Source organism: Choristoneura fumiferana, chromosome 15 (assembly GCF_025370935.1).
Source record: "Choristoneura fumiferana chromosome 15, NRCan_CFum_1, whole genome shotgun sequence".
Lineage (NCBI taxonomy): Eukaryota > Metazoa > Arthropoda > Insecta > Lepidoptera > Tortricidae > Choristoneura > Choristoneura fumiferana.
This window is the reverse complement of record NC_133486.1, coordinates 10918927-10945200: the sequence shown is the minus strand read 5'-3', so window position 1 is coordinate 10945200 and position 26274 is coordinate 10918927. Positions and strand designations below refer to the sequence as shown.

Sequence of the window (26274 nt, the reverse complement as noted above, 5' to 3'; positions counted from 1 at the left end):
GTATACCGAATTTCATCTAAATCGGTTAAGCGGTTTAGCCATGATGATGTAACAAACAAACAGACTTACAAACTTTCGCATTTACAATATTGTGACATCCATAAGAACATAAATTTTAATTAACGATTATTTTAATTATTGAGAACCGTTTTATCGAATAAATATAACAATTACCTTTACTAATTAAGTTATTTTTTAATTTTCTCGAGGAGCAATGTAGGTACCTAATGCAAACATTATGCTTTCAGCCCTTAAAATATATGTTCTTATAGAAGTCACACGTTGTATAATAATTATTGGGATCATCAGAGCTATACCTGGGCTGGGGTATGTAATATCATAGCATGTTGACGTTAAAAATATATTTTAGCTTCTCGTTATTTTTGACATTGACGCTCCAGTTAAGCGACCTAAATCGAAATTTTACGCCCTAGGAAAACCTTTATTTACTTTATTAGGAGTATCTTATTTTGATACTGTCATATAATATTTAGTATCATATATAATGTTTTTATAGGTGATTTTATAGATGATTTTGGTACAAGATGTGTTGTTGGCTAAACTTTTTGTACATGTCCATGGATAGTTCTCCTTCCCAGCAATAACAATTTGATAATCTATCAAAGATAATGCATCAAAATGTTACTAAGTAAATATGAAAACCGTTTTTAATTTACATTTGAAATACTAGCTTTTGCCCGCGACTTCGTCCGCGTGGAATTAGGTTATCGCGCGCTGTTCCCTCGGGAACTGTGCATTTTTCCGGGATAAAAAGTAGCCTATGTCACTCTCTGACCCATAAACTATCTCTATGCCAAAAATCACTTCAATCCGTCGCTCCGTTTCGACGTGAAAGACGGACAAATATACAAACACACACACTTTTACATTTATAATTATAATATTAGCATGGATTTAATTAGAATTTGAAACTTAATGTCAATTACTAAAAGTTAACATTTGCGTTGACGTTTGTCCTAAATTTAGAACGTTGGGCCTTAGGAGGATATAATATTGATAATGCACGTATGAAAATATAAGCTCTTTAACCTATTGAGACCCCACGTCAAATTTCTATATTCACAATTTCAACCGAATATCAAACAAGTAAACTAGGTATTAGATGAGCAGTTGTGGTGTTCAAAATGATGTACACTCTCTTATTACCAAGGCAGTACGTGTGTCGCGTGTTGTCATTTTGAACACTGTAACCGCTCATCCACTTCTGATGCTGACTGTACGCCAGGCCCCACGACGTTAAGGTATTGAAAAGGTAATTATATAATTAAATATTCACGTAGAGCGTCTACGGCGTAGCACGCCGCTGCGTACTGGCTACGGATTTACGTAGCTACACACAGCTATATTAAGAAATACAGTCATATAATGTTTATTACTTATTCATTATTATTAATAGGTAAAAATGGAGCTAAAATTGAGAAACTCTACTCTTATATATTATATTTAAAAATAAATGCATTTGGTTGTTAGTCCTTTATCTTAGTAATATGAAAAAAATATATATAATAGCTCTTTACAAATGCGGACTGCTAAATTAGGGATGGTGATTCTTTCCAGAAAAGATCGATTCTCGAATCGATCCTAATCGAGGCGTGAAAAATCGATTCACAAAAAAACCAAAGTCAAAAAGATCGATTCGCTAAAAATCGATCTTTTCTAGCTCGTATTTTCAATATGTAAATACAATTATGTGGAAGAAACTAGCTTTTGCCCGCGGCTTCGCTCGCGTTAAATTTGGAGTAACATACATTTACTTTCTGCGATCCTTTTTTCGTGTTTTGATTAATTTTTCGGAGGATTATATGGAAATACAAATACAGACAGATTTTCTTTTAGACAGATGGTGCAAGTTTTGTAATACAAAAACCGACCTACATACGTAATTATTTATGATTCTTACCAACTTTGAAACCCTGCTTCGCTGATTCAGGGTTGGAATTTTAGAAAACGTTAAAGTACATACTACGCGTTTATTTTGCCCGCGACTTCATACACGATATAGGATTATATCCCGAGAAATTGTAAAGTTCCCGCGGGACATGAATGACTGTTTATGATCTATTTTAATATACTTAATTGTCGATTAGAGACACATTGTAGCTTTCTATTATTGAAATAATTTTGAAAATCTGCCTCAAAACTAAATCTTATTTTTATTCTGCGGATAGTTTGCAGTTTTTTTTTTTAAGTTGGTAGTACACGTTTTATACGCTCAGGTTTAAGAAATGAGTAGCTAGTACAACGAATTGGGTTATTCCATACATAGTTCTTGGGAACCTCGAATAAATCCACAAGAATGTGACACCCTCGTTTAGTGAAGATATATTAACGGAGATGAATTCTGAACGACGGTTGATATTAGTTACATGCCACGACCGGAAACAGTCTTTATTGCATTGATGTAAAGTCAAATTTAGCTTAGCCCAAGGCTGTGTGTGTAAATGGATTTTTAAGTCAAAATCTGGGACGTCTAAACGTTAATGTCACTGGGGTCGTTGAACTGGGACGTGTTGTGATAAAGCCATTATCATATTTGATTATTATCATCATCATAAAAAAGCCGTGGTGGCCCTGTGGTTTGACCTATGGCCTTTCAAGCAGAGGACCGTGGGCTCATATCTAGGCTCCTAAGTACCTCTGAGTTTTTTGAAATTCGTGTGCAAAATTACGTTGAAATTTACCACAAGCTTTACGGTGAAGGAAAATGTCGTGAAGAAACCTGCACAAACCTGCGAAGCAAGTCAATGGTGTGTGTAAACTTCCCAATCCGTCCGATTCCAGCAGTGGGATCGCTTCAAAGCTATAGAGAGGAAGAGAGAGGCAGAGAGCATCACAACACAACACGAAAGATAAATGTGAATGCAGTTTTTTTCCAGGTGACTTTTAGTTCATAGGAATACCGATATTACAGTTTATTTTAAAGATACGAGTACCTACCATAAGCATTCCAAATTTTAAATAAAAGATCATTTTAGCATGAAAGAGTAAAATCAACAAACGCACATAAGTAATACTTACAAATTTTCTTATTTATAATTTTGTTCAAAGTAGGATTTTAATTGAAATGTTGATAAAACTGAAAACTCTGTTTCATTTATGGCTAAGTAGTACTCTTTATGTAAAACTTTACCTGCTACTTAAATAAATAGCGTTCACGTACAAAACTTTACGAAACGAATTTAAATTTCGTCGCAAAATTTCCTCCAAAACGCGAACTGTCATAAATTTAAGGTACGTAATAAGGGCATTAGACCACGTTCACACCAAACGTATTGCTGTCAGCAGAATATTCGGCATCCTTGTTTTATCCGTGCAATGTATAGCATGTCATTACGCGACATTGACTGTGTGTGTGTGTGTGTGTGTGTGTGTGTGTTGAGCGATGTGACTCTCCCATTGCTATTTCAACTTGCATATTTTCGAGCTACAATTATGTCCGTGAATTTAGTTCTATAGCGAATTCTGAATTCTATCACGTAAGGAAACGCCAAGTACAGTCAAGGACTACGTCTCAGAGCCATAGATCATCACATCACTGGCCACACATACTGGTCAAACACAAAAAAAGGTAGATTGTATTTGTTAACTAACAACATATTTTATTCATATTAAACGATAATGTATCGGATAACTCACGTCTGAAATCGAGCTTAGCTCGACATGATTCGGGCTAATCCGTAACCGTTCATCTGGGAGCCGCCAAGGCGTTGCTCCCGAGTTGAGTCGAGCCGAGCCGAGCGTTGACCCGAGTGATTCTCACGGTAGTTTCATGTTCAAAACTTATTTTATTCCGCGCTTCGGTGTGAGGCGCAGCCTTGCGGAAGTTCACCGCCCCCTCTATGGGTTTGTGCCCAATTCCGGACCTCGGTGTGGCTGAGAAAATGCGATATCCGATGGCAACTTCTTTACTTTAAGATAAAGCTGTTCCGATAAGGAATTACGTGGATTGGGTCCCGACGCCTATTGAATTTGGGAAGTGCTTATGACGTTATTTACGGGAGCGAGATAATTTTTGCATAATTTTCGTAATTGGTTTTATTACTTTATTCTTTCTACAAAGTATAACATTATGAACCAAGTATTTAATATGGGCATTATTTAAAATTATGCCCGGGCATTATGAATGTGTTAAAAATAAAGTTGTGTTAAATACTTGTGATGTATAGATATAATTCAAAAATATTGTAAGCCTGTTTAAACCCTGTTTTACGCCTGTTGTCGTTGAGTTTCTTGCCGGATTCTTCTCAACAGAGGTTTTTCCGAACCGGTGGTAGATTTTTTTTTGACATTCATAAGTGCTTGTTTTAGCCTAAATTGAATAAAGATATTTTGACTTTGACTTTAAATGACAAACTATACCGGGCAAAGTGATTATTTATCTCATCCGGTCATTATGAATACTGCTACATGATCGTTAGGCAATTTGATTACAACTGATTTTTGGCCAACTGAAGTCTGATTCAGAATTGAATTTGACCATTATGGATAACTTTACAGGTTTTGATAAATATTTAATTATTATAGGTAAATGCATCTATAAAACGAAGGAATTTTATGCCAAAAATATAAATAATAGTAACAGAAGCATATATTTTTATTACTCTGCCCAATAGGTGATAGGCATTATGTATAATGCCCGGGCAATTTAATTATTTGTATAGTTGTTTTCAAATTGCCATCTCATATTGGTCATTATGAAAAATGCCCGATTTATCGCTTGGTCCACAACATATATATTTTGCAGGGAACTGTGCAGCATTTGTTATTATTACAGTATGCCCTTCGTAAAATTCTTCGTCTCTTATACCTTGCCACAAGCAAGTACTGTGAACCTGTCTCATTCTTAGGACACCGTCAAACGTTGTCATAGTCAAAACGACCGGATAGCCCAGAGTTTAGTGAACCTGAATACGAAGCTTGAGGCCTCGGGTTCGATCCCAAGTCGGAGCAGATATTTGTATGAATATGAATGTTTGTACTCGATCTTGGGTGTTTAATACGTATTTAAGTATGATATGTCCATTTAAGTATAAGTATGCCCCGTCCCACGTCCAACGGTCTGCGCGGAAGCCAGGGACAGCTGCAGACGATGCCCAAACCGTCAAGTGCCGCAAATATGCCTTTCTTAAGGACAACTACTTTTTTGCGAAACCTTTGGGCCTTGGTCGTCCGACACAAAAAAAAATATGAAAGAAGTGTCGGACAAACTAATCGGCGTATCTGGCGACCAAAGAGCAGGCTTTTTCTTCGTCCAAAGACTGAGCCTTGCAGTGCAACGAGGCAACGCCGCTAGCGTCTTAGGTACAATGCCCCGCGCTGCGCTGCTTTTGGAAGAGGAAGCCCGTTTTAGTTAATTTTATGTGTTCTTTATTTTTATTTTTATGTAAAAATTCATTGTTTAAATAAATAAATACAGTACTTCAATTGTACCTTTTCAATAAGTATGGTTGCGTAAGTAGTACCCATAAGTGTCGTGAAGCTATGGGTAAACGCTAGTCAAAGAAACTCACAATGCACAATGTCATATGATTCTTTCTCCACCAGATCTTCGAAGCCCGTGACCTGCCGATCAAGGACGTGACCGGTAGCAGCGACCCATACATCAAGGTGTTCCTGCTTCCCGACCGCAAGAAGAAGTACCAGACCAAAGTCCACCGAAAGAACCTGAATCCGGTGTTCAATGAGACTTTCCTCTTCAGGTGAGCTGTTTATCTGAATAGCTTTTTCGCAAAATTTTATTGTGTGTAAAACACCCGGGAGTTATCACGAGTAAAGTACTCATCACCTTGGCCACTGTAATGTGGCTGAAACGTCGAGGTAAGTAAGTAATTATTTATTACTCGTTTCGTTAAGCGTTATATGTCTCGTGTGTTGTAATGGTTAAAAAAAAATCATCTATAATATGTAATTTGACATTTATAACTTGAGAAAAAAATACGATCGCATTTTTTACTATTTGGTGAGTTCGATATCCGGTTTAGACAGTTTTTCAATAAACATCTTTAAATGCAGTTTAAATTGCTTTTAAAATAAAAATCAAGTGTTCTTTCAGTAAAATTGTCTATCTTCAATATTTAAGATACTTTTGCTTCTTGTGGCATAACCGTGGGACACCCCGTATAATAATGACAAGGATTTAGTTTTACCTCTATTATTTCAATTTATAGCTTGATTCGAGGATCGAAGCGTGGCGATCAGCTTTCAAAGACCTCACGAAAACAAATCTCAACTTTAAATTGCGTCTCATTTTCCTAGACGAAGGTGAACGAACTGGACCGCTTAAGCTGTGGTAGATACATTGTCTTTGTGTCTGAAGGGAGATGTTTAAATTCCGATGGTCCTGAGTTGGCAGTGTTTCATACGTATAAAAAATATTTTCATAAATAATGAATACTAGCTAATTTCATTCAGCTACAGATATCAAAGATTGCACTTTAGTACCTTGCCACTTCCTTTTTTTTCATCAATTTATTGCAGACCTCGATCGTACGTAAGTGTTAAATAAAACTAACAAGCGTGGTGGAAAAGAAATAGTATCAAATCATTTAATCGTTCAACAGAACTGTCAATTCAGATGGCCAATTTTATTAGGTACTGTCACTATAGAACACAAATTATAGCACAAAAAACACGCTATAGTACAAAAAACAGAAAGGATGCCAAGGCTGTGATCAAACTCAAATGTTTGTCAATGTGTTCTTGATACTATTTTGCGAATCCTTTGTCAACACGTAAGGTAAACGTATGAGTGCACGTCACTGACCAAATAAGATTGTTTTTTGGAGTATTTTTTATTTCAACTCCAAATCATTGTTACTTTTACGGTCATCCCGTAAAATTTATATCGAAAATACAAACTGACACATAGATGCACAGAAAAACCATATATATATGTATCTTGATTTGATTGCTTAATAGCGACATCTCTTGTCCGGGTGAGCAGTTAGTTCCTAGTTCCGATGGGGTGCTGAAAGTTTCTCGGTGAGAAATTGAAAATACAATCTGAAATATAGATGCACAGAAAAACCAGAAAAATAAGACCAGCACTGGGAATCGAACCCAGGTCCTCGGCATTCCGTGCCACGTGCTATACCGCTACACCACTGGTGGACAACGGTACAGACACGAATTTCCCCTATGCAACACATATCTCAGCTTGTTTGTTTCTTATTTAGCCACTTAAGTTTTTCTGTGCATCTATATTTCAGTTAGTATTTTCAATTTAGGTTAAGAATTGAAATAAAAAATACAAAAGGATTCCAAAAAACAATTCTTAATTTCTCCATGAGGGCTAAAGTGACTAAATAAGAAACAAACAAGCTGAGATATGTGGTGCATAGAAGAAATTTGTGTCTGTACTCCTGTCCAGTGGTAGTGTAGCGGTATAGCACGCAGCACGAAATGCTGAGGACCTGGGTTCGATTCCCAGCGCTGGTCTCTTTTTCTGTGCATCTATGTTTCAGTTTGTATTTTCGATACTGTCCCAATAGTTGGGATCTTTAATCTTATATCATTAGCAGTCGAGATGACCGCAGTGTCAAGCGTGTCGAGCACTTGGACGTTCACCATATTTTTTCTTTTTTTTTCTTTCGATATGATAAAGTTTTTCGGTTTATTCAGATAAAAAGTGCATCACTAGTGGGATAAAATCTGGAATGTATCGAATTCTTAAAGGGAAAGCCGTTAAATTGTGTATGAATCTAAACCCTTCGTTGTCATTCCCTAGCGTGCCATACGAGGAACTCCGCCAGCGCTACCTGCAGTTTTCCGTGTACGACTTCGACCGGTTCTCTCGCCACGACCTGATCGGCCACGTGGTCCTCAAGGGGCTCCTCGAGTCTGCAGATCTTCACCAGGAGATCGAGTACACTATGAACATTCTAGCGGCACCACAGGTAATAAACGAAGACATAATATTAGCTCAGTAGTACCACTAACATTATAAATGCGAAAGTTTGTAAGTTTGTTTGTTTCTTTGTTTGTTTATTTGTTGGCTCTTCACGTCTTGAAGCGATTTAAATGAAATTGGGTATAAAAATAGTTAAGAGCCCCGTGGGAAGCACGTAGGATTTTTATCCCGGAAAATTGCATAGTACCCGCGGAATAGCGACAAACGAATTCTACTCACACACAGCAAGTGTTGAAATAAATAAACATAAGAGCGTTTTCCGCACCCTGAGGCACGGTGGACGGATGACCTTAAGAAGATCGCTGGCGGCGGATGGATGCGAAGGGCTGAAGACAGAGTATTGTGGCGCGCCATGGAAGAGGCCTATGTCCAGCAGTGGACTGCTGAAGGCTGATGATGATGATGATGATGATGGAAGAGCGTTTAAAAAAGTGTACCCTTTCTTTTTTTTAATTTTTAGAAAAAAATATGGTTTTTCCTACTCAGAATCAAGAGCACAATCGATTACGATCGTTTAAAAAATGACCCTATTTTTTCATACAAAATGTTATTGAGTCAGTTTTGTCACGCCCATACTAAGTGTATGAAAAAAAAACGTCGCAAAACTGACATTTTCATTGGGGATTTTTTTTAACTATCGGAATCAATTGTGCTCTTGATTCTGAGTAGGAAAAACCATATTTTTGCAAAATTTCAAAAATAATGAAAGGGTACACTTTTTTTATATAATAATCATTATAATTATTATAATCATTTATTTCGGGCACCATTTATTGACACTCAGGGCTTCGCACGTGTAAACTATTAGATCCAGCTCTTAAATTGAAATTTGGGAATTTTACGGAATTCCCCAAAATTATATTCGAGATTTTATCTCAATCCTATGGTAATTTTGTGATAAAAAGTAACCCATGTGGTATTTCAGAGGTCCAGCTACTTACATACCAAATTTCATCCAAACTCGTCTAGCCGTTTTAGTGTGAGGGAATAACAAAGAAAAAATTACATCGTGATCATTATCAAAAAAAAAACAGATAAAAAAGTTACTTTTACACTAATAAAGTAAGAATTCTTCTATTTTTTACTTTACTGGCCCATTTTATGGATATTCAACCAACTTTATAAATCTACAATTTTTTTTTCTACATATATCGAAGCTCCGTTTGTATGGCGAAACCCTACGTGTTATATTGGGCGCTCTATAATAAAAATTGAAAGGGTCTTAAGTCATTAATCAGCTAACACTCCACACTGCCCATTGTTGGGAAGTTTTATTGGGGTTAGACTTACAAGACCCCGGGCTTTCATGTTATTCGACGTATGGTAAGGTTTAAAGTGCGATTGTGGTCAAGGAAAGATTGAAATATTATGTTTTGAAAATTGTGAAAACTATTGCAAAAACATTTCAAAACGCAAAAATGTGTATTATTAGAGGAATCACTCACGGGAATTTAGTAAAAATCCCTGTATTTTAGTAATTTAACTGCCAGTTCATAGACAATCAAACCTCTGATCATGCGAGCAAAATTACATATAAGTATCGTCATTATCATATCAGCCGTAAGACGTCCACTGTTGGACTTAGGCCTCATCCATAGACCTCATATTGCTTCGGTTGGAAGCAGCCTGCCTGTCCATCTTGTTGGTGGAAGTCTTACGCTGCACTTGCCAATCTGCGGTCTCTATTCGAGAACATTTCGGCCCTAACGTAAACTATAGTTTAGTTAAATTAAAAACTAACAAACTTTTTTTTCCAACAGGAAAAGAAGGACCTCGGGGAGTTGATGCTATCCCTCTGCTATCTGCCCACAGCTGGGCGGCTCACTGTTACCGTCATCAAGGGAAGGAACCTTAAAGCCATGGATATCAGCGGATCATCAGGTAAACACTGAGTCAGTGTTGATTAAAAATACAGTAACGAGCTATGCTCGGAGTTTCTTGTGCTGGACCAAGAGCCCGAAACGGTCAAATCTTCGTTATTTTGTAAAAGATGAAAGTTTTTTTTTAATATATGTTTCTAACACAGGATGGAACGATTTCCAACTGTATTTTTTTAATAGCTATTTATCTGTTACTTTTCTTTCATTTCATTTACTTTTCAGATAAATTGTTGCTATAGCTAAAAATTATTATGAAAAATCACTCGCGACAGTATCTTACTACTCGTACATAGGTTAACTTGCGGCTTTATGTAATCCAAAGTTAGACATTTATTTACGTCAATTTTCGATCACATTACAGATAGGTACCCAATTTTACTTTAGGATCTTTATATTACATCGCATCATCGTTATTCTAGTCTCAAACTGAACCCAATAGTTCCAGAAACCCGAATTAATCCAGCTCTTTGACTCTGGTCCTAATTGGCTTTCGTAGGAACATCGTTAGTACAGGCCCTAATCGCTTTACCTGGTACTTTGTTGGGATCATATTTGTTGGTTAACTGTACCTATGACTTATGTGATTCATTTACTAGATCAGTGTCTGGTTGATTTTTGTCACGTAATGTTACGGAAGCGAGGGGCTTATTGTTAGTTTTTTGTAATGTAATTAATTATAGTTTGATTTTATCAATTTCTGCAGAAAAGTATCTGAGCTTAAAAATTAAGCCAAAACTGTGTCCTTTTTTATTTTAAAACATTTCGTAAAAATGCCAACTGTTGCAATTATCCCACCGTTAAGGGGTAAACTGTGACAAAAATATATTAGTTAAAAATTTATATTCCAATATTATTTTATCGTTAATTTTAAGTGTTTTTAAATAATTTTAATGTAGTTAAAATATTTTTATCGTTTCTTATTCGTATTACGAGTACTTTGCATCTTTGATAAACGGCCGGATAAATGGACAAGAAATAATTCTAATAGGGTGCCGTTTTTGTCGACTCAGGTACGGAACCCTGAAAATGACGATTGCGTTAGACAAAGGTTATTGTCTCAAATTTTCAAAAGTCATCGTTTCTACGTCACTTCATCTGACAAAGAACAATATTGATTACTTTTATTAAAAATCTTCGTCCATTCATAGAGATAACAAAAGCAATGAATGTCAGACGTGGCAAGTAGTACAGGCACTACAAGTCGTCCGCAGGATTACCGTCAAAGCTTTGATCTGCGAACCATGCTCGTTGTACTGGATATCGTGTGATGGGTCGTACTGGGCCAGCATTTATTTATCGTTAAAATTGGGAAACAAACAGCCTATAATGGTAGGTACTAGCCGTCGATGTGTCCTGAAGTCAGAATGCTTGAGCCTTGCCACATTACATCGATGCAGTCTTTAAACTATTTAGGTAAATGAAATGAAATGAAAAAAGTTTATTCAACACACACATAATAGTTACAAATAAAAGTTACAAAAATAGTTGAAATACAAAATATATGTGTATGTGTGTGAGTGAAAAGGTCCCGCCTCAGCATAAATGCGGATTCCTGGGATGGAGTCAGCGCTGGTCTTCCGGCGGGACCATTTTTATTGAACACAGCCACCCTGTCGTGCAACACGGCCTCACGCGGTATGCTGAACGCAGCCGTTTCAATTGCTTCAGGCAACGTCGTCCGGCGGGCGACAAACAAAGCATCCCAAATTTTACTCTAGGTATCTTACGAATGTGATTTAGTATTTTTTTTTAAATACCTTAGGTAGGTACTCAAGCAATTCATAAGCCAGCCATCGTATACACGCAAACTACGATTTGATGGATTGCCCCTTTCCTAATTGGCTACACCAATCAACTAGGGCCAAAATGCTAAACTGTTAAGGACCGCACTAAATCAAACTTCGCCGGTATTACCACAAAACAGATAGGTACAGAAGTCAATCACAGGTATGTACTTCACATTTCATACCTACGCTCGGCGGTCCTTCTTGGGTTGTCAACTATGGCTTATGCACGAAAAACTATCGTGGTAGTGACACTCGTATATGGTTTGATTTATTGTTGAGAATAAAACGGGAAGAATGGAAATATAAATTAATAATACCTATAATATTTTAATTTGTCATTGTTATATTACAAATTTGTCACAGAAAATATTTTGCGACGATTTCGACATTGGCGAAATGCACGATTATTTATTATATTTTAAAGTGTAATAAATTCGCATTCTCCATTATTGCACAAAAAAAGTTCACGGACGCGTGTCTCAAGCGGATGGCACTCGCGCTCGCACTGGTCCCAACCGAGCAGTGTCTATGTGTGCGTTGCTCGAGCGCACTTTGAGATTGATTTCTGTACCTATCTGTTTTGTGGTATTACGATGATTTGCAACTTAACTCGTAACTAAACTTGTTTACTTGCCATAGTTCAAACGGGTCTCCAAAGTTTGCAGAGGGTAGTGACACCGATGATTAGACAATCAGGTAGTCAAATGGTTAATAATAATATACTATCTATACCGGGGACATCGTGATATGCCGAAAAAAATAAAAATTTAGGTACGACGAGCGAAGGGAGGAGTGGTTAGTATGTAGTGAATTGTGACCACAACGCACGAGCCGAGGGAGTGAAGCGAGCGTGCCGCGGCAGCGGCCGGTATAGTGCCAGAACAGATATGGCGGCGTTTCATGATATGTCTAGGAATTTCATGATCTGCCTAAACGTTCACTAGGCTAATCGTTAAACGCTGAGTTTTTAACGATATGGTGGATGTCCCTTAGTCAGTTCATGAAATGGCGCCATTTCACAATATGCCTAGGAATTTCGTGATCTTACGATCGGCCGCCGATATCTATAACCCAAGCTTTGCTTACATTGGGACTAAGTCGATTAGTGTCAATTGTCCTGTGCTTTATAATTAATTATTACATGTTATTTATACGTAGTATACTATTACCTAGACCGGATCAGTATAATCTATATAACGGTCGCTTTTCCGAAGCGGTGGTAGTGTTCGGAGTCGACGTCGATTTGATGGGAATTTTGATAAAAGTCACTGATAATTACTATAATGGATTTATTAATTTAAACTTGATAAACTTAAGGTAAAATGATACTGCTGCCTTGCTTACCGAACGCGGATTGATTGCTTTAGTGCAATTAATATGCCGATGAAGTGAATTTGATGAGTTAGCTATAAACGTACATAGCTCGTACAGGTAGATTTATTGACACTCATAAGTGCATTTTGTAGCCTAAATTGAATAAAAATATCTTGCCTTTGACTTTGATTATTTAGGTTGGTGTCATCATATCTATGTACAACATCGAGCCTAGAGTTTACGCATCTGAAGATTACAGTGTAGAATATGAAATACGATATGTTTGCAAATGGATTTCAGTTTTGCCATGCATAAATCTCGTTTGTAGCTTTGTGTGATTTCTAAAAGATTACTTTGGAGTATCAAGCGGAGGTCAAAGTCAAAAGGAAATTGTAGACAGTGTTCGTATATCTACAGTAATACACAAAGTCTGTGTAATCAACTGACATGGTTGGTATGATTTCGGGAAACAAAATACACCAAATAATATGATGTGAACCAAGCTACGATTGCAAGCCAAGTTCCTATCCTAAATAGTCACTCGCTACTGTGCATGGGTGGCGATACAGTCGAGTTCATAAACATGTGAGCAAAAATTTGATCAAAAATATCTGAACAGGGTTCTACTCCGTTAAAAATAAAGTCGTGTTCAAATATTTTAGATCAAATGTTTGCTGACAAGTTTATGAACTTGACTGTACTTGACTGAAAAAAGAGATATCATCAAATGTATACGATATCTTCGATGTGTAAAACTAAATGAGGGTTGTATTTGTATTTTTTTTACATAAAACTAAACTAAATAAAAAAAATATAACCCATCCGCATCGTACTTGTCCCAATCCTAACAGTTCAGAGACATTGCTATATGTCCAACGAGATCTGCAGATCCAAGTAAACATGTCCATAAAGTTCGACCCGGAACGGTGTTTCTATCTCACAAATATTATAAACGCAAAAGTATGTAAGCCTGTTTGTTTGTTTGTTACCTTATCACTTCTAAACCGCTGAACCGATTTAGATTGAATTCGGTATACAGATAGGTTGAGTCCCGAATCCCCGGGCAGCTATGTCATTTTTTATCTCGGAAAATTGCATAGTTCCCACGAGATAGCGATACACGAATTCTACGCGGACGAAGATGCGGGCAACAGCTAGTATTGATATATTACAGATTAAGAACTAAGAATGACTGCTGTAGTGCAAAAACTACAAAGTTGGCAACGTCATATTGTCATCATCCATCATTGTATCTCCCTTCAAAATTTAATAACGGCAAAAATGCGTTGTATTTTTCGTTTTAGCGGGCAACTTTATTTTCCAGTCAATTTAATAAAGGTCCTGTCCTGTAGCAGCTTTTTTCACTTGCTTTTTTTTGCTTAGATCCATACGTGAAGATCTGCCTCATCTGCCAAGGAAAAAGAATAAAGAAGAAGAAAACTACCGTCAAGAAGAACACTTTGAACCCAGTTTACAACGAAGCCTTGGTCTTCGATCTACCTTCAGAAAATGTATTTGACATCACGCTGCTGGTCAAAGTCATTGATTACGACAGGTAACATGGGTGCCAAAGTTCATTTAAAATTTCAAGTCCAATTTTAGGAAGGTGGTTGGAGGAAGTGACCATCATTCACCACGATCATCATGATGTATTAAGGCCAAAAGAAGTGATTTGAATTCTGAAAACATTTTTAATCAAATTTTAATTACTAATCATAAAATCTCACTAATCAGTAAGTGATGTGTTCGCCTAAAATTGGAGCCCATGCTAATCAAATATGTCAAGTACCTAATGAGTTTTATGAACGTCATCATCATCATCATCATCAGCCCGAAGACGTCCACTGCTGGACAAAGGCCTCCCCCTTAGAACGCCACAATGAACGACAACTTGCCACTTGCATCCACCGGTTTCCCGCCACTCTCACGATGTCGTCAGAACGTAATAATTACTTATATGTGTGTGCTCAAATTTGAGCAAAGCTTAACTTCTGCCTGATTCATTGATATTGTTGGCTTTTCTACAACCACAACTTGCACCTTAATATTTCAATGTTCTAAAACTATTTTTTGTCCATCAGAATTGGTTCCAACGAATTGATCGGCTGCACAGCTATTGGCTCTTCGCTAATTGGCATGGGCCGCGAACACTGGTTGGAAATGCTGGACAACCCTCGGAAACCAGTAGCTCAGTGGTACCCTCTCAACAAGAGCCCTCCTTCTAACATCACCTTACCGACTAATGAACAGCAACATGGACTCAGCTGCTTGAATGGAAGGTGAGTGACTGAGAACTTTTGCTAAACTGCTTGTACACTAGATCTCATCAAAGCTGATTATTTTCAGTATTTTTTTTTAGTTAGTGTGTAAAAGGGACCGTGATTTTGATGATTCCGAAAAATATAAACCTTTGGCTCAGTCATCAACATTAAGTTAATACAGGATTTTCTGCGGCTGTAGGTACTTTTTGTTGACTACACGTCTTGCATTGGTAGTTATCCTCGGTATCCTAATAACCAAGTATCCTAATGCATACCAAGTTTTAGTCATGCCATTGTTTGAAGGTGTTATGTATGATTCGATTTGCAAGATTTGAAGACTGAAGTTTATATAAATACTTACGTCTGTTGCAAGTTAAATCAAAATTGACGAGAGTCAAGAATTTGACATTTCCCCGTGTTAATAGACAGCAGAATTCATTCTGCATTTCTCATTTCGCACGTTAACAAAGACTTTTTGTTACAGATGAAGAGACGACTGCGACCGAACGCACTACCATCGCAAGATGGCCGAAAAACGACACAAAATGGCGGCTCGTTCCCATGGACCCGCCATCAAAGGACCGGGAAAACGTGCTTGAATTCTCACGATGCCAAATGTATAGGTATATGTGACTAGTATAAAAGGTTGTATGTCCATTTACTGTAGAGAAGATTCAATGTTCGGTGATATCGAGTAGAGAGTTAGACTAGGTAATGATAGATTGTTACAGTAGACACATGAATTTAACCCTTAGTGATCAGTTGTAATTAGTTGTAGCCGTAGATGTATACCCGTATAATTTATAGGTAAATAAAGCATATCCTGTAGATGGAATCATATCATATCTGTATTACGACCATTGAAAATTATTTTTTTAATTTAATACCTTGAATTTTTTTGATCGTTTTCTCTCTTATATACACTATTATCTTTGTAAAGATATTTGATATACATACGCACACTTCTTCAAGACTTGATCGCGTCATGTAGAAATAAAAGTACCTAAGTGATTCAATGTTGTAAAGTTGTTGTCGTTTGTAAGCTAAGTAAAGGGCTGGGCTGACTTCGGAAGGGGTGATATTAACTGGTAACTTTGATAAGCTCGTATCTTACTCAATTATCTATATTCAAATACGATCTTTTGATAATAATGAAAACAGTTTTTATAGAAATTGCGAAGTTGTTGCGTTGGTACAGTCACCAGCATTAACATCTGCCACAGCGGAGCGTGCAAAAATATCGGACACGTCCTTCCGGCCCTAGAAATAGAGTCGTATCAAATATTTATGCACGCTTGTTGTGTCAGATATTGGTGCTGGTGACTGTACCAGTTTACGAAAGTTATCGTAAATTGTTTAATAAGTATCAATGTGGCTAGGGATGTCTGGGCCCTCATTGTATTTGAAACGCAATCTTTCAAATAAATATATCTGTATGACATAAAGTTCTATGGTGATTTTTAGTAAGTGCACAAAATGTTACGATTTTTCAAAATCTTGCGAATGTTTCGAACATTCTTTCAGTGTCGGACAATAATATAGGGGGAAACGTTGCAGAAATTCATGAAAATACGTTTTTTCACTTATTGTGCACAATATTTATAATAAATATATAATATTCCTAATGTATGTTACAGTCTTTTTAAGATAAAATCAAAGCTTTAAATCGTGTTAAATAAATTTTAAGAATGTGTTGAATTGAAGCAAAGATTTATTGAATTGTTTAAAATTATTTTTTGAACAGTCAAACTGTCTTAAACTTTTAAACAAAATAACGAAGCCAAAGCAAAAAAGTAGTTTAAAGAACAAACCTAACCTACGATTAATTTTGTAAATTTAGGGGCTGTTTCACCATCCATTGATTAGTGTTAACTGAAGGTTAAATGTGATGCCGTCTCCGTCTATTCGAATAAAACAAATAGAGACGGCAACACATTGATGGTGAAACAGCCCCTTACTTGTGTCCCAATATTTTGTACAGTCAGTAAAACAAGTTCAATTTAAATAAAATTATATAAATGTAACGTAGTAAAAGTTAACAATTAAGTAAATAAATGATAAGACTATTAAAATGGTAAATAAATAATGATCAGAATCTCTTGAATACGAATTTCAATTTTAACTGCCTTGGGATATCTTACTGATGTGTTAAAAAAGCTATACAAGTAATATACTATTGTATCATCTGTATTTATAACCTTAAAACTGAAGTTCCAACACCATCAAAATTAAATTATTTAACTAGAGAATTCAATAAATTTGCTTCATTCAAAAAGAAACGAAACTATACTTTTAGTCTCAAAACAGATTATTCACAGCAGTCACAGCCTATTACGTCGCTATCTCACTTCCCTTGAAATTGATATCTTCTTCAAACAATGCAGCTATCTCATCAACTTTGACACTTTTGACTGTTGGTGTCGTCTTAAATGAAAATTTAATTAAAACGTACTTCGTTGATTGATAATATCGTTCGTATACCTCTGTTTGTACAGAAACAGGTAGGTACAGACACTTAAATTAATCTCCTGAGTGTTCACTTTTTATACCGATGTAATATATAAAGCCCTATGGCCCAAGCCCTCTTGTTCTGAGAGGAGGCCTGTGCCCAGCAGTGGGACGTATATAGGCTGGGATGATGAATATATATAGACCTAGTCAGTTTTGTTATTTTGTATATTACTTTAACATTATTTTTTGAATTCTTTATTTAATTTGTGCTTTACAAAATATATTCGGCCGTTATTTTGTTCTTTATAAAGTACGTAATCGTAATATTTGTTCTTTATAAAGTACGCGAGAACTCACGAGATTAAGTTTACTTGAGATAGGTACATAAGTACTACACTCACTACACTAACTTATTGTAATCATGAGTAAAAATAAAACTGAGACTTCACCAACTTTTGATTGGATAAATTGTCGTTAAAAGGAACATTGCGGAAAGGATCTTTGCGGTGAAGGAAAACATCGTGAGGAAACCTGCACAAACCAGCGAAGCGATTCAATGGTGCGTGCGAAGTTCCCAATCCGCACTGGGCCCGCGTGGGAACTATGGCCCAAGCCCTCTTGTTCTGAGAGGAGGCCTGTGCCCAGCAGTGGGACGTATATAGGCTGGGATGATGAAAAGGAACATGTTCAAAAGGTAATAACCAACTTATAAGTTTTAACCCATCTGCTGTTACTTCAATAAGCATAAATTGTAGTTTTCCAGAAGCTTCAACGTATTCCTGTAACAAAGAAATTTAAAAATGTAATATTATGTTTACTTAATTTAATTGGATTCAGTGTTGTACTTTAATAAATATGATGAATTTATATTTATAAATAAAATCATGCGATTGTAAAATGATTGAAATAAAATAAAACAAGTTAAGCTCAAATCAGTCAAAGATTAAAAATAATTGTATATCAATTTTGGAATAGGTAATAGTAACATATATTTTAATGTAAAGGAGAAAACAAAATGAAAAATGAAAAACAATTACTGTCATTTTTTCCTGTAGGTTTTAAACAAACAAAACACATTTTATCACAAATTATTTCTATCATATGCTGTAGGACGTTAAGAGATATTATTATAAATTTGTATCAAGCTTTTGTGATACAATATTTTAGGACTAAGATAAATATATAAATATGTTCTAAAACGTATTTAAACAAACTCGTTTACATATTTCCATGTAGTTCTACTATTGTTACGCGTAAATATTGACTTTTTATTTTACTTTAAGAAGAGGAAGCTTGCTCTGTGAATATTTACTTGAAAAATGGAGGGTGTATATAAATAAATATTATATTAATTTGGTAAAACTTTAATTTGATGAAATAAGCGTACTACTTATATATACTAACGGGTCATCCATAAATCATGTCATAATTAGGGCTTCAACTAAGAAGGCAAGGGAGTTTAAAAATAATCGAAATTGGTGTGACGTATTTATCTTATCTACAGTTGAATTCAGCCTCGGACTATGTCACTGTGTTTTAGAGTCACAATAGTTCTGTGTTAAAGTTTATTTTTTCAAAACACCGTTTTCCAATATAAAACTTACCAATAGTAACATTTTACCTAGGTTTACTAATTTATTCAATTGTGGCTGAATATTTTTATGCTTTTAGCTATTCTGCCTTTTTTATCAAAATATTCAGTCGATTATTTTATCTATTCAATTAGAAGTCATTTTAATGGCATTAAAAAAGTTACGCCCTCCAGAATTTTCGAATACTATGGGAAATGGCAGTACAAGGGGATTGTATGAGATGTAATATTTTTTTAACCTAGGCTACTCAACGTGACGTCTTTGTACTGTAATGTTATATTTAAGTGAATGTAAGTACTTATACCCTACTGATTTATGAATAAAATGTTGACTTTTTTTACTGGCTTTTCAATTTAATCTATCCTTTGATCTATCCCGGCATCTCCACCTGCGCGAATATCATGGCGTGAAAATGCGGCGTTATAAGGTCGCAAAAAGGGGGGCTACTACAAAATTCAAAAATCGAAGTTTGCATCGTACCGTAAGGTCATGTCTTTCGTATTTAATAATATTAGCGTGAGCGGGACGGTACGAGACGAAGTTCGAATTTTGCACTTCGTAGTATAACTTGGGGGCAGCGACGTGGAGAGCGTTTCCTTCCTGTGTAAGTACTGTTCATTGCGCGGCCGAGATGTTGACGACAATGGTTACCTGGGTTACACTCAATATTCAGCGATTTACATAGGTACAGTAGAGTTCATAAACTTATGAGCAAAATTTTAATCAAAAATATTTGAACAAGACTATTGTTAACGGTGTAGAAGCGTGTTCAGATATTTTTGATCACATTTTTGTTCACAAGTTTATGAACTCGACTGTACCAAATTTCATCTAGATCCGTACCGCCGCTTTAGCGTGACGAATAACAAACACGCACTCATATACAAACTTTCTCTTTTATAATATTAATAGGATACGTAGGACGAAGCCGAGCACTGAAGACGAGATGAAGTAACAGATGTCAAAATTTCATTAAATTAAAGGAAGCATTGTCAATTGCAAGCTCCCAGGGGAAAATGGGGATTTGGGCTGTGAAATAGGAATATTATAGGTCAGTCAGTCAACTTCTTTTTTTGTAATTTATACAAATACCGTGATATTTTTTATATTAATTTTACTCGATGGGAACATTCAATAGGTGAAATTAAGTTAATTTCCCATAAATGTGGCTTACCTCGTCCCTAAATTCTTCCTTGGGGAAGAACATAAGAAATAATTATAATTGGACACTGATGGCCTTTGTAAAGTACACATTGAAAAACTAATAGGAAAAGCCGGAGATTTTTTCCTCTATTTTTCCGTAACATCTTAAGCTCTGAGCAATATTATTTGAAAGATTCAAAAAAATATTCCAAAAAAGTACCTTTGGTAGGCAGTAGGTTAAATCTTAATGTTTACACGATAATCAAGAATTACAGAATCGTGTATTTTAATTTTTGTCATTTGTTTGTTTTATGTGTTTGCTGTTTATTTTTATTTTTTAACTTTGTTGTATTTGTGTGTCTTTGTACATGTGAATAAACGACTTCTTTCTTTTCTTTAATTAAGGTGGTTCAAAAAAAACAAAGGCTCTTATGTTTGATGTCAATAAATAAATAAATAAAATAAATAAATATCATGGGACACTTGACACCAATATACTTAACTTGTCAAGTTTGTCAATTTTACAATTCAATCTTTAGCATTTAATGACAGTGAAGCTATAATTATTTAAAAAAACCGATTTGGCCTAAAATCGTTTGTTGACATTAATGAAATCAATATTCATTTACTGGGTATCATTCTATGCATTGTTCTAAAACACAAAATTGTTAAAAAAAAACTTTGTTTTATATTTTATTCTTCTAATAATCATCATCAGCGGAAAACGTGCGCTGTAGAATCATTTAAAAGTTTGTAAGTTAATGAAATTCAAGTTAAATACTGTACTTTTGTATATTATATTAATGTGAAAGCATAAGTATAAGTATAACTAGGTACAGTCACGTCTAAAAATATGTATACAAAAACAAGGTTGCATAAATATGTAGTCATACATTGTATCAAAAATATTTATCTATTACTGACACCAAAAAATTGTATTCATTAAACTTTTTCAGTATTATGTAATCACAAAATGCTTCAGAAAGTTGCATACTTAAATAAATTCCATTTAAATGTATCCACCTCGTAGGCAAAAATAAGTATACATGAATGGGTTCCATATACATATAACCACACCAATTTGGCAAATATTTGTATACGCCGTTTGATTCATAAATATGTAAACACGATTTGATATTTTGATTCGTTTTGAAGAATTACTGTTTTGTTAAGATTACATGTCTGTCTCTTTCGCAACCTGCATGCGGGCAGGGACATACATACTACGAATCCATACTCCATTAAAATAATATTATATACTGGTGACCCGTTCCGACACAACACGGTTACGGTATACATAGACACCGTGAATCACACTATTTATTTGTGAAAACCACATCAAAATCCGTTGCGTAGTTTGAAAGATCTAAGCGTACAGACAAAAAAAGCGACTTTGTTTTATACTATGGAGTGATGAATTGAAAGTAACTCTGTCTGTTCCGGTATCACGTCGAAACCGACTGGTTTCGACTGTCAAGGGGCTGAACATAGGGTACTTAGTTTTTATCTCTAAAAGCAACCCTTAAGGGGAGAAAATGGGGGATGAACTGACTGGAGTGAGCTGGATGAAATTTGGTATGGATATATTTAATTTTTTATACACCATCAAGATCACCAAATACTTGGAAACGTCCAGAGTAGTCATTAATATCGACTAAGCCAAAGCGATCAAGTTGTTCGGGTCATCCACTGAGGACAGATCCACTGAAGCATCTATAATTTGCAACAACAAACCACTAACAATTAACAATATAATTAAAATAAAAACAAAAAAATGCTTAGTGCACCTTTTTGAGAATGACCCTAAACTGAAATACTCAATATTTACAAGTCAATTCAATCTAAGGACTGTCAAGTGCGTCATAGAATAATCGTGAGATAGACGTATGCAGTGACAAGTCCGCACTGTTTTCGTGAATTGTCAAATCAGTTAAATATACAACTTACGATTCTATGCCAGTCAGACAAGGTTTGTTGTTGCAGTCTGGATACATATTTATGAATCAAACGGCGTATACAAATATTTGCCAAATTGGTGTGGTTATATGTATATGGAACCCATTCATGTATACTTATTTTTGCCTACGAGGTGGATACATTTAAATGGAATTTATTTAAGTATGCAACTTTCTGAAGCATTTTGTGATTACATAATACTGAAACAGTTTAATGAATACAATTTTTTGGTGTCAGTAATAGATACATATTTATGATGAAAATGTGTGGCTACAAATTTTTCAAATTTTTTTGTGTATACATACTTTTAGACGTGACTGTATAAGTTCGTATTGTAGGTGCTAGGAAAACTAATTTCTAATTCTCAGTGTTGCGATTCTAAAAGGCAAGTTTAATTCCCTTTCCGTAGAGATTGCATCTTATTTCAAAGAGACGTACCTAATTACTCTTGCTCTAAGTTGACAACTTGCAAGTCAGAGGTTATTCCAAATTAAGGGTGCTTAAAGTTAAGAGGTTATTTAGTAGTATCACTATTACTTCGGCACGTGCAGTTCAGGTTTATCTCATCATATTTTATATCATCATCATCATCATTCCAGCTTATACACATCCCAATGCTGGGCCCGGGCCTCCTCTCAGAATGAGAGGACTTTAGCCATAGTTCCTACGCGGGCCTAGTGCGAATTGGGAACTTCGCACACCATTGAACTGCTTCACAAGATTGTGGATGTTTCTTCACGATGTTTTCCTTCACCGTAAAGCTAGTGGTAAATTTGAAATGTAATTTCGCACATGAATTTCGAAATAACTCAGAGGTGCGAGTCCGGATTTGAACCCACGATCCTCTGAGACACCATAGCCAACCACTACTTCTATATACTTCTCAAACCTTTTCCCATTCAGTTCTGTGTTTGCAGTTCCCACGTAGAATCCTGGATGTAAGCTTAAGTATCCCATTGAACAAAATTAACATGAATATTCAAATGTACAAATGAAGTTGACACAAATTGTCGTTAACCTTTGGAAAGGATAGGAGAGGATCTAGCCGTGAAAAGAGCGTACTTGGGCTAAGTAAGTGGACGAGGTCCAGAGAGACCTTTTGGGTCTCCGGATCAAAGGCTAGCAAGAGCTGACCCAAGATCGTAAAGCATGGCGTAGTCTGGTGTTGGAGGCCAAGCTACACTTTGGGTTGCTTTGCTGCACCTACATACTTAGTAAGTAATTCATTTATCACCAAAAATATTATAAGTACTTTGTTTTAATCCAGGTTATAAACTATCTGTGTGTCAAATTTTGGCTGAATCCTTTAAGCTTCTTCTCGGCCTCCTTCCCCTTCCCCCTTTCTCCTTCCTCCTCCCTTCCCTCTCCCTTTCCCCTTCTCCCTCCCCCTCCCTCTCTTTCCCTTTCTTTCCTTTCTCTCTCTTTCTTCTTCCTTCGGGTTTCTCGGGGCTTCGGCGTCTTTTTTAAGCTTATTTTGGCTTTTTGGCTTGGTGGAGTAACTAATAAACATCCAAACATCGAAACGTTCTCATTTATAATATCTACTAGTTTTCAGCCAGCCGCGGCTTCGCTCGCATAAAACATTAAACCCGATAAAAAAATTCGTCCCAGACTTTGACTTTGACTTTGTCTGCGAAGAATTCATTTATGACGTATCTGTTGAGTTAATTCCTCCGGAATAAAAACTATACCCTATGTCCTTCTCAGTCTCAAAGTAGGCCTACTAATTACCAAATTGTAACCTTGTCGGCGATAAACAAACGTACCTACATTCGAAAATTTTGGAATCAATCAATTTAAATCAGCCCACGTCCACCTCTAAAGGTAAAGGACTTTTCATTTTCACGCCACTTTGCCCGGTCCTGTGCTAGTCTCATCCACAGTTTACCAACCGACTTTTGAAATAAATCAAAAAAAGTAACAAAAATGACAAATTTTGCAGGTGTTAAGACCTTGTGCAAGGTTCGCCCGGATTGCAACCACCATCTTGCTCGCTAATCCTACCATGAACCAGCAGTGCTTGCACTGTTGTGTTTCGGCGTGGAGCGTAAGACAGCCGGTGAAATTACTAGCACTTGAGGTATCCCATCTTAGGCCTCTAGGTTGGTAATGCATCTGCAATCCCCCTGGTGTTGTAGGTGTCTATGCGGTGGTGACTCTTACCATCAGGAGGCCCACTTGCTCGTTTGCCATCCTGTTGAATAAAAAAAATAAAAGCAATATAATATACAGTCAGTCAGTCAAACAAACCGCACCGCGTCATACCAGGCACAAAGGTTCCCAATAAGCTTGCCGCGTTGCCCCTTTGAACCGAATTGGACAACCTTTGCACCAGAAATGACCAAGTCAAGACCTCTCACAAAGACGGGGGCCCAATTAAAAAAAAAATAGAATAAATTTGAATTATCTTGAAATTATCGTTTCATAACGAAATAAAGCAACATTTAGTTAAATCGAAATTCCTGTCGTTTAAGTCGGTCTAACTTAATTAACTTGCCTTGGCAAATTATTCCAAGGTTGTGGAAATAAACAAGTACTCTTAATTATCTCTTTGAACAAGTAACGGCAGTAAGTGTTTGCCGCAAATGTGATATTAAAATTAAGCGAATTAACTGAAGGTCAGGTTCTCGACTAGGTTTACAAGAATATAAGGTTAAGATTGGTTTTTGGAGTCTTTTTGTATTTTTTATTTCAACTCCCAATTTTGTTACTTTTACGGTCACCCGTAAAACCCATATCGAAAATACAAACTGAAACATAGATGCACAGAAAAACCAGAAAAATAGACCAGCGCTGGGAATCGAACCCAGGTCCTCGGCATTCCGTGCCACGTGCTATTACCGCTACACTATCACTGGACAGGGGTACAGACACGAATATCTCCTATGCATTACATATCTCAGCTCAGCTTGTTTGTTTCTTATATAGTAGTCACTTAAGCAGCGACACTAAGAAACAAACAGGTGTTAACAGGTGTTAACAAACTAAGTAGCAATATTTTTAGAGCTGTTAGTACTCGTCTTTAGTAGTAGAATTAAGTAGGTATAAAATATTTAAAAGTTTATGTTTATTTTTGGATATGATTAGAAAATCATCTTTGCTGCGTAAAAAAACCGCTAATGAGTTAATTGATAGTGAGTGATTAAAACTTTTTAGATTACCTTGATATAAATATAAATATAAATAAATGTCAAAATTACATGAATGCCTACTAATAGTGAGGGGGGAGGCTCCAATAGAGAGGCAGGTGTTACGCCTGGGGACCGAAGTCCGAAGGACGGGCGTCGCTAGTTGTATATACGCGTCCGAGGTTCCGAGTTGTGAAACTTCGATAGCGCGATGTAGAACACGGTTGGAGTTTCTATAAGTGCTCACTAGATGGCGCTAGGAGTCGCTACAATAGTTTTCCCGCCAATCAAGACGGGTTCACATGACAGCTCTTGACAGTAAGTGTTAAATATCTTGTCACGCAAATGCACAGGCTGATTCTGTTTGGGCGGAATGACAATTTATTTATTTTGTTCAGGAAATTAAAACAAAAATATCGTATAAAATTTATCTTAATTAATATTTAAAGTTAATTGTTTTGGTCTAATTTAACATCGCTTAAAACATTGGTACTTAATTTGTTAGCACCTTGTATAAATTTAAAATGATAAAAATAAATATTGTTTTTAAAAGTCGCTGAACTAATGTTGTTCAGTTTGATGGGTACGATCTATGTTTTAATTATTTGCTTGTATTAAGTACAGGCCACACCCGGTATAAAAATAAATAAAAAGCAGTCTATATGTTCAATCTTTAAAAATGCTCACTCATCTTGATACTCTTCGTCTGCAAGTCTTATTCCCATTTGCCAATTCTTCGACAATTTGGCGAAAGCACTCACTTTTCAAACTTGTGTGTCAGGGCTATCCCGAGTGGGGCCAAAGTCTAGACAAAGCAGTAAATCCCTCCAAT

At 36.1% G+C, this 26274-nt stretch overlaps 1 protein-coding gene across 5 annotated transcripts in view; it reads left to right on the top strand.

Annotated features, from left to right (window-relative positions):
- The window catches only part of LOC141435789 (synaptotagmin-10-like), a 115405-nt gene extending 97301 nt beyond the window's left edge, over positions 1–18104 (top strand). For all 5 annotated transcript variants that reach the window (XM_074098613.1, XM_074098612.1, XM_074098611.1 and 2 more), the window contains exons 6-11: positions 5566–5720; positions 7748–7916; positions 9691–9811; positions 14295–14466; positions 14993–15190; positions 15657–18104. In XM_074098613.1, the coding sequence (XP_073954714.1) occupies positions 5566–5720; positions 7748–7916; positions 9691–9811; positions 14295–14466; positions 14993–15190; positions 15657–15660 (819 nt within the window). In that variant the 3' untranslated portion in view covers positions 15661–18104. The remainder of the gene's footprint in view (positions 1–5565; positions 5721–7747; positions 7917–9690; positions 9812–14294; positions 14467–14992; positions 15191–15656) is intronic.
- Positions 18105–26274: the final 8170 nt, after the last annotated feature.